This window comes from Camellia sinensis, chromosome 1 (genome assembly GCF_055761805.1).
Source record: "Camellia sinensis isolate YWXY chromosome 1, ASM5576180v1, whole genome shotgun sequence".
Taxonomy (NCBI): Eukaryota; Viridiplantae; Streptophyta; class Magnoliopsida; order Ericales; family Theaceae; genus Camellia; species Camellia sinensis.
The window spans coordinates 16,645,207-16,655,620 of NC_138961.1; the positions used below are offsets into that span (position 1 = coordinate 16,645,207).

At 36.4% G+C, this 10,414-nt stretch overlaps 1 protein-coding gene across 1 annotated transcript; it reads right to left on the reverse strand.

Annotated features, from left to right (window-relative positions):
* Window positions 1-1,422: 1,422 nt before the first annotated feature.
* LOC145820646 (uncharacterized) lies at window positions 1,423-4,301 on the reverse strand. Its single transcript, XM_082917055.1, has 3 exons — window positions 3,800-4,301; window positions 1,818-1,901; window positions 1,423-1,511 (listed from the first exon to the last, which is right to left on the reverse strand). The coding sequence occupies exons 1-3, from the start codon at window positions 4,299-4,301 to the stop codon at window positions 1,423-1,425; spliced, it is 675 nt and encodes a 224-aa protein (XP_082773181.1).
* Between the last annotated feature and the right edge of the window lie 6,113 nt (window positions 4,302-10,414).

A 10,414-nucleotide genomic window follows, 5' to 3' on the forward strand; every position in this document is an offset into this window, starting at 1 on the left:
TGAGAAAACCAAGTGGCGTAGGATGAAGTATAAAGTAAGGTGAAGAGATTGTTGAAAGAACATGATAAATTAGTTAAGAATCGAGAAAATTATGGAGTTGGAAAGATGGGCCAAAGAAATGTCGAAAACGGAAAAAAAAAAATCTTATTTTTGGTCATTTTTCAGAACTCCGATAGAATGCAAAAAGAACAGAATGAGGTGTGTAAGTAGTGATACGAAAACTAGGCCGTGAGGTGAATCTAATGAAGCAAAAATGAGGCAAAATAGAGTTACAACGAAAGAGATATAAGGGCTTGAAGTGGTGCGTTTGAATTTGAAAATCTGATCTTTTCAGGCTTGTTCGTGCATGTGGTTTGGAGCAGATAAAAAGTGGGTTTGGTTGGTATGAATCCCATCAATGCTATTTCAAAAATCTAAATGTTTCTACATATTAATTGTTTGATTCCATGGATTGGGTTTGTTACTAATTTGAATCATTAGGAGAAAAGTGGATTTGAATAATTTTTAGAGAGAGAAAAGTGGGTTTGATTCCATGATGGTGGTGATATTGGTTGGTTGTGATTTTGCATGGAAGGTAATGGTGGTGAGATGAGAGGTGAAATAAAAGGTGATAGTAGTGGTTATGCATCGAATATGATGATGGTCATGTTGGTTGGTTGTGATTTTGCATGGAAGGTAATAGTAGTGAGATAAGAGAAGAAATAAAAGGTGATGGTGGTGGTTTTGCATGGAAGGTGATGGTGTTGCATATTTATATAATGAAGGAGAGAGAAGAGGCGTTTTGGTCCAAGAGTGTAACCCACGCTCTGTTGCACTATACTTTTATACTCGTGAAGCCCACGTTCTATTTTAACCAACGGATTCGTCAGAAATTACAGTTTGGTATTAAGTCTAGGGGTTAAGTGCTACAAATAAAATTATAGGGGGTTCCGTGTTTTTTGGACAAACCACAGGGGGTTAAAATGTAATTTACCCATTAATAAATGTAAATTCCCAAGATGTAATTTAAATTATTATTATTATTAACTTCTATTTTTGTTTGTTTGTTTGTTTGTTTGTTTGTTTTTTTTTTTTTTTTTTTATGTGGATACACGTTGTGGTTTGGATTTAGTAATAAGTGAAAAGGGATAGCAACCTAAAATGATATCAATTTTCCTTTTTTGGACAATCATGGAGTGCAGGAGGGCCGCAAAATTTGAGTATAAGAAATTCTTTGGGTTGTTTGATTGACAGGTTTAGAGGGGGATTAGTGAGGTTTTTGAAATTACATTACACGTGAACTTTCTTGGTTTTCCAAAAATGCCAATTTTGCCTTCAAAAATAATGTTTAATAGACAATTAAAATTTTCCTACAACCAAACACACCATATTTCATTAATTTCTTATCCCTATAAATATATGGCTTGTAAGGATGGAGTAAGATTAAAGGTTACCAGAAATCAATTGGACAGGATTCTCAACATCTCCTCCGCTATTGGGCTCTGCAATGTTTTCCAATTTCATAGGAACATCTACATGAGAAAGAGAGAGACAGAGAGTGATGAGTAAAAAAAATTCACAGAATTCCTTGCTTATCTAGATTATCTTCTTTTCTTAACTAAAGTGCAATAAAAAACAATTTTGGGAACTACTGGTGTAATTAGTCCATGATTTTCTAACAAATGAATAGAGAGAAAAAATAAATAAATAAATAAATAAATCAATAAAGAAAATTGTTGAATAGGTAATAGATGGAGAGCATGGAGATTGAAGAGACGAACACATATAGATTAAATTCTGCCAAAAGTTTAAGGACGTTCCATTTCGAAATGAAGAACGTTTTTCAACAATCATCTTCAAAGGAGAGACTTCTTCTATGCATGCCAAATCAGGGTAACGCTTAAGCACGATTAGAGCAATGTCTGTAAGATTGATGAAAAATAAGTAAATAGTAGGAAGTTGAGATGGCAAACCCAATCCAAATCTATGAACCCATCTAATTAGACTCATTTAAAAGTCATATTAACCCACCCAAATCTATAAATGGACATAAATTTAAAATTGAATTTATATGGACTAAACATGGATACTCATTTGAGCCCATCGCATAAATTTAAAATTGGATTTATATGGATTGAATATGGATACCTATTTAACTCGTTTAAAGAGATACCACTTCTACACTCAATTCTAAAATTTTAAATAAAACATATTTTTTTAGAAAAAAATAATAAAATAATAATTTTTTTAAAAAATATATAAAAAAAAATATATTTTTTTTAAAAAATAAAAAACAATAATAATATAATAATTTAAATAATTTTTTAAAATTTAAAAAATGAAGTAAATTTGGTTGGTTGAGTTCATTTGTCAAACTCATATCAAATTCAACTCAACCTGTTTAAACTCATTTATTAAATGGATGAGTTTGTATTGTATTGGTTTAAATGTATAACCCGTTTTTACCTGCTTATACTCACACATTTGCCACCTCTAGTAGGAAGCGACACTTATATATACTAAAGTGACACTTCATTTAAATTAGGATAAATTATATTTATAATCCATATATAAATCAAATTGTTCAAATTAAAATTACAGATATCAAAATAACATCTCATTTTAAACTAGGATAAAAATATATTTATAATCCTTAAAGTTTGTGTTTCTTGTCACGCTGATCATTCAAGTTTTAAATTTATTAATTTCGTCCTTGAAATTTTTTTATTTGAGTCAATTTAGTCCAATTTCAAACAGACCGTCTAAATAGTTAGCGGAATGATAATAAAATACATACATATTCTTTGAAGTATGTGTTTTGGGTCACTTTGGTCCCCAAAGTTTTTAATTTTGTCAATTTGATCTTGAACCATTGATAGAGAAAAGGACAAATTACACGAGTGGTCTCTATACTTTGGTCAATGTGTCATTTTGGTTCATATAATTTTAATTGGCTCAATTTTGATCTTAAATATATGATTTTGTGTCAATTTAGTCCAATTAATTATAATTTTTTATTTTTTTGATTAAAAATACACATATAAGCAACATTTGACATTTGTTACGTTGTTATAGGTAAAATTATATATTTGTTCAACTTACTAAATTAATCTCAGCTAACTTAGCGATTATTTTTATTCAAAAATTCTAATCGGTGTTATTAATTGGACTAATTTGACACAAAATTTAAAATTAAGGGTCAAAATCAAACTAATTAAAACAACAGGAACCAAAATGGCAATGGCATAATGAGCAAAATGTAAGATTACCGATGTAATTTACTGGAAAAGAAATGAAACATAACCTTACAATATTGAAAGACAAAATTAACAAAATCGATACTTCAAGGACAAAAATGACACAAAACATATACTTTAGGGACCATAGTTGAAATTTGCATTTACTACATCCATCGAATTTTGTCTTGCTTGAATCGTCCGAATTTGTGCATGCCGGTCATCTGGTCAACCGTCTAGTAACAACGGTGACAACCGTGATTGACAAGATTGATAACCGCAGTTGATAAGGGTTGCACCAATCGTCTAGATGATCGTCCGGCTTACAAAATTTGAGTGATTCAGGCGAGCTCAAATTTGGTTCATGAATCATTTTTCTTATTCTATTAACAATTTAAACAATTATTTGGAATTCAGTTATTTGGAATTGAACCAAATTGATTTAAATTGATAATTTTAAAATTAAAATGACTGGAGGGACTAAATGACAAGTAACGTATATTTTAAGGATTAAAATAATTTTGAACCTTTAAACTATTATAGGACTAATGGTGTAAAATTTACAGTTTTAGTCAATTACTTACGATAGAGTCCAGAACTCGACAGAGAATGCAGCAGTATAGCACCCGATTTACCCTCAAACGGTTCAAGCTGTTGGCCTTGTTCTGTGGCGTCCAATAAGTAAAGAACCACCTCTCTATTAATGTCACATCTAGCAGCGTAATGGAGAGCCATATCTCCGTCATTGTCACAAACATTAGGTAGCTTTGGGTTCTTCTCCACCAACAGTTTTGTTGCCTCAAAGTTGCCTACTGCTACAGCTACGTGAAGGGCAGTCCTGCCAATGAAATCACGGTGAGCAAGATCTTCTGGTGCCATCTTCTCCAACAGCTTCTTCACAAAATGGTTTCTTCGAATTATCCTAACCGCGATCATGAGTGCTGTTTCTGACACTGGAGTAATGGGATCCCTCACTGCATGTGGTTCCTTTTCTATGAATTTCATGGCGCTCTCCCAATCACCTTTGATTGCCGCTATTTCCAGTGGTCGATATTTCCAAAATGGCTCCCCTTCTTCACCTGCCATCCATTCAACACGTACGTCACCACAACGTATAATAAGAATTTTACCAACTAAACTTTTTTGTCTCCAAAGTAATAATTTTATTGCAAATTTTTTTTAGGAGATTGACTCCCTTTGTCATGGAAAGAAGTTATTTGTAGTCTTGAGACACGGCCACATGTTAATCCCAGTGTGTTTTGATTGGTGGAAGGGATAAGGCCTATGATTTTGTATATGGTGATTAGAGAATATGAGGGGCATGGGGGTTTTAGCAAAATTTCACTTTGATTTTCTTAGTTTGAATTTGAACAATTTAGTTCTTACATTTTTTATTTTGTTACAACGTGATCCTTCCATGTTAACATTTTGAAGGGGGGAAAAAATCATATACAAAACTATAGTACTTTACACATGAACCAAAATGAAATTCAAAACAAACTATAGGTTCCTTACATTGGTGACCTCTATAATTTGTTTTAAATTTCACTTTGATCTCTCTAATTTTACACATGATATTTTTCTATTTCAAGTTTCAACAGTAAGTGTGTTCATAACAAGTTGGTTCAACCCCAATCGACAGTGATTGACCGACAAACTTAAACTAATTTTCAAATAAACACAAAAGATCAAGCTTTGTGGTTGAGTTATATGCCTCAAACGGATTAAGGATTTCTTTGGAGATAATTAAATAAAAAAGAGATAGAACAAAAAAGAATATTTATTATTCAAATAAATTGTCACTTGTCACATGTTGCATTTACTTAAACAAAAACAAATAACTGAAAAATGTAGCAATCGACAGAAGAAAAAAAATGGGGATTGGAAAGCTATCACTTAATCTACTCCTAAAATGGCTAACTTAACTACTCCTAAATAATTCTTCACGATTTGTGAGTGGTTGATGATGATTGATTAATTGTCTTTCTTTGTATTTCTCTTCACCTATTTATAGGCTCAACCACATGAGAGAAAGAGATAACCTAATACCACGATTTCCTCAACAAACCCATGATTTCCTCAACATTATCCATATCCCATGTTTGATATGAACCATTTTACAAATTTGGTACTGGATTTGATCTTGACTCCTTGATCTCAACAACTAACTTTCAAATTGCTACAATGGCTAACTTTTTGACCTTCCATTTAATATGTCATCGTGACACGTCCTTATCACATCTTTCATGTCACGCTAGCATGTCTGTCGATAGAGGATTTCCAAAATTTAGCACCAACAATATGGGAATGGGATCCCAATGTATTTTTCAGAATAAATTTGGAAGAACAAACATTATTATTTTATTTCTGAATTTTGGGTACAAGTAGTATCTCTATGATTTTCTTTTTCTCTATCTCATAATCTAAACTACAACAAATGCAATCTATTTATAGATTTCCATTCAAGTGTGAATAGTTGATGGTAGTGAGCTGGTCACAGCATAATTGTCACATTTTCTTCATTTCTTTCATGTCAAAGGTTTTGACGGTCAACGATTGTGAGCTTCCTTGAAGCTTCTTCTTCTTCTACAATCTTCATTCTTCCAGTTTCTTCAACATTCTTTATCATTCTGGATTTCCCGTTGTGTGACTTGAGGTTTTATTTTCAACATCCCTCCTTAAACTTTCTTCATTCCAAGCAATATCTTTTGTCTTCTGAACACTTCATGTGTTAACGGCTTTGTGATGATATCTGTTGTTTGGTCTTGAGACTTGTAAGGAATTAATTCCACTTCTTCATTCTTCATTTGTTCTCGGATGTAGTAGAAACATGTGTCGATGTGTTTGCTTCGTTCGTGGAACACTGGATTCTTTACTACTGCTATTGTTGATTGATTATCAACATGAATCTCGGTGGGTTGTTCTTGTACAACACCCAAATGCTTCAGTACATTTCTTAGCCATATCGCATGACATACTACTGAGTTAGCTGTGATGTACTCGGCTTCACATATTGATAATGTCACGATGGATTGTTTCTTTGATGACTAGATGAATGTTGTCTCTCCTAGAAAGAAAGCAAAGTTGTGGTGCTTTTCCAATCATCTACATCACTATCCCAATCACTATCGCTGTATCCGATAAAGTTGTGGTTATTTGATGGATAAAATAATCCATGTTCTAGTGTTCTTTTCAAGTAACAAAGAATTCTCTTAACTATTTTCAAATGAGTTGTCTTGGGTTCTTCCATGAAGTGACTGATTAGACTAACTCCATATAAAATATCTGGGTGTGTAGCTGTGAGATAGCGGAGGCTTCCGACTAAACTTTTGAAATAAGTGGGATCAATATTTTCGCCTTTTGTAGACGCGCCGCGGAGGGCCTCATGCTACAGTTCGGACTCGCGATTTTTGTTGTCGCGGTTCTTAATCTGAACCAAAGAGTCCAAATCTGGCAAATCGTTTTGAGAAACAGATTTTTGAAAAAGTAGTGCCAAACATGGACTGCTTTGCCAGATACAGAGTCGCCACCTAAATATTTTTTTTATGGGAGAATTTAGGAAACCCTGACTCGGTGCCGAAGGCCACATGTCCGTCATCACCGGAGTTGTCTCGGCTCGGGAGCTTGGGTACGATCGGGGAAGGTCAGCTATGAGCACCCCCTTTTGCCCGGTCCGAAGACCGGCCTCTACTAACCGTGATATCCAATTTTGAAAACGTTATGTATTCTTAATCCGGTTATTAGCCTAGAATTACTATGTTGTGCGCGCAGCAAACAAGTATAGACCAAATCACCCAAATTGGAACAAAACATTTCATGTTTGTTTTGAAAATGGTTTGCTACTCGCAAGTAGGCTAAAATGCAGATTTTGCCACCCTCAAGTGGGCTTTTAGAAAAGATGATTTGCCACTATCTAGTGGGCTTAAAACTCACAGTTTTAATGCATTATTCCAATTTAGGTAATTCAACCTCCATCCACAGGCATTCAAACAGTTATATCACATGAGCAGCTAGCCTCATGGTAATCATACTGTCATGTTAACATTCACACGCATGCGAGATGCTAAAGCATAAATACTTACATCGTACTCTGTGCCAAAACAGTAAACTAGTTAGCAAACATGCATGTCCTAGTTCATGTTAAAAAAATGGCTAATGCATCACATGCAAAAATGCAATCTAGGCAGGCTTGGCTAACCTAAGCATGGCATATGAAATGCGATCAACTATCACATAGTCAATTTTTGAATTGAAGTACGAATGCATTTAGCGTGATGTACCGAGCCTAATGCATGCAGTACAAATGCATGGATGCACACATGCGTAGCATAAGGTATGCTAAATTAAACGTGCCCTAATCTACCATCGTAAGCAGGTAAATAAAAGGGAAGAAAGAAGTGAGGTTGGAAGACATACACACCACCCACGCACACTTATTACAGATTTGCCCTTGCTCGGAGGGACCGAATAAATATTACAAATTAATTAACTACACCAGGTAATTAATATTACAAATTGCCTAATTTAATTAACAAATTAAATAGACTAATTAAAACAGGAAAACGCCTCGGGAAGCGCGCCGCCATGCGCAAGCTGCCTCTATTTTCCTTCTTTCACTCCTCTGGAGGCTGTCAAAACCTCAGGGTTGCATCCCTAGGCACTGGGGAGTACCACCGGCTGAGTGGAATCACCACCGGCACTGGTATATGTCCATCGGCACAAAATTGAATCTGTCGGTAGAGAAAAGGTTGCCGGCCGGCACCTTACACTGCCGGTCGGCAAAGAAAGTCTGCTGGACCTGCAACTCACAGCAACAGAGGGCAAAACAAGGCATGGCAGCACAATTCAAGGCATATATGCATCAACCATATCCCTTATCATTGTAATGACTCAAAGGGGCATGTGCCTCGATTCTCGGACCACCAATCACGCATTTCCATGCATGATGGTCCAAAGAACTAAGTATGCAACTTTGATTTCAAATGTATGCAAACCAATCAAACAAAACTCCCAATCCCTATCACCCAAGTCGAGGGACAAGGAATGCATGCAAGATGCAATGCAACCTAGGCATACAAGCTAAGGATGCAACATGGCATGGCAAGACACTTATGCAAGCATACAAGCATACATATGGCAATGCAAATGGATGGAAAGATGGACTTATACATGAATTAGGCAACTCTAATAAGGCCTAAAACAGTGGCCATAATGACCAAAACAAGAAGCCAAAACACATGCGCACATACACATGATGGAAGGCCTACACTTAGGCACAATTTAAACAACCCTCAAGCACACTTGAAAGGGATAAACAAGAGCAATTAGTATGCAACATAAGCATTGAAATCATGTCATAAAATGATGCCAAATCATATCAAACAAGACAAGCAAATGCATGCAAGCATGGTCTAAGTACTTGAGGCAAGTCATGAAGCTTTGAGGCATGTTTTATCACAACAAACATGGCACGCATTAGGCAACCTAAAACAGGTTTTTAGCACATAACATAAGGCCCAAAATACCACTTAGATGGCATCTAGATGGCTCAAAAAACAAAGGCATGCAAAGGCACCAAAACATGAAGCATTGCTACACAAGCTTATGAGGCATTAAAGAGGCATGCAAGGTAATCAAACAAGCATGGAAATGGGACTGAAATGGCATATAGAATGATCCCAAATCACCAAAACAATGCAAAGATGCTATGCTACACATGCACATACTCAAGGCCAACAAGCCCAAATACAAAGGAGCTATATCAAGCATGCCAAGATCAACCCAAACGACTATGGACAGAGCTAAAACATGGCAAGATATGCGCAAAATCTTCACAAGACTAAGCCTAAAACATGCTCCAACAAAGGCTAACAACCTAAAGCACATTAAGGCATAAACAAGGCATTACATGGCAACTATGCTAAGCATGCATGGAGTTCCAAAACCAACTTGAAATCATGTTATATTATGGATATATAAGCATGAAAAACAAACCAAACATGCTCAACACACACTCAAGCATAGGCTTCCTTAAGAGGCCAAAATATGTCCTTTTCAAGGACAACAAGGAGAGGGGGTGGCCCTCTCCTTCTTGGGACTTCAAAGCATCATCTTCACCACTGAAATCCCTCAAGATTTCAGTGGTGAAGAGACCTCAACACCAAAATCCCGGAGCTAACACAAAATGGCTCAAAATGAGGCCTTTTGAGGCCTAAGGGTGGTCAACAACCCTCAAACAACAAAACACTCTTAATAAACAATAAAGAGGGCCTAAAAACAGAACTTTTTTATGTTATACAATAATCACAAAAACAGCTCTAAGATAGGTATAAAATCAATGCAAAAATGGGGGAAAAAGGGACTAGAATCTCACACTTGAAGACCCCTTCACAAATGGTGCTCCAATGGCCTCCTTGAGCTTGAATCCAACACCAAAACTTCAGAACAAACTCTTTAGAACCTCAACTCCAAGAGGAAGGTGAAACACTAGGTGTTTGTGTGCAATAGTAAGACACAAAGCACCTAGTGAACAAAAGAGAGGGAAAGAGAGATAGAGTGTGTATCTAACTCTAACCCTAGAACTCAAACCCTAACAATGGCTGTTCTTGCTCTCAAAATATCCTAAGTCTCTAACCAAGCCTCTCCTTTTTTGCCTTAGAGAGAGCTTCTCTCTATATTGTCTTGTAAAGCTTACAAGACAAGCTTTGCAAGAGGGAGATCCCTCCATACACGTGTATGGAGGGGAGCAAAAGCAAGACAGCTGTCTAAAAATATCTGCAAAAGCAGATGAACAGCAATCGGCCGGCCAAAAATGCTATCTTGGCCAAAAGGAGTGCCGACCGGCACAAAAAAGTGCTGACCGGCAACAAATAGTGCCGGCCGGCAAACTACATTGCCGGTGGCAGCAAAAACCAGCCGGTGGCATCTAGCCACTGCCGGTGATGGGTGGGGATGGTCTACAAGCCCCACCTTGCCTCTCAAGGGCAAGATGCAAGTGTTTGGTGCAAAACCAGACACTAAACGGTCGAGTTCGGGGATCCTGAGGCAAGGCGCGCGAGCCGAGGCCTCCGGGAACTCCAAACGAACACAAACATGGAAGATCACTGTGTGTTCAAACAGTGACGTCCAAGTCTTGAGGACGATCAAAAATTGGGTGTCTACAGTTGCCCCTCTTTGACAGAACTCGAAAGTCATAACAA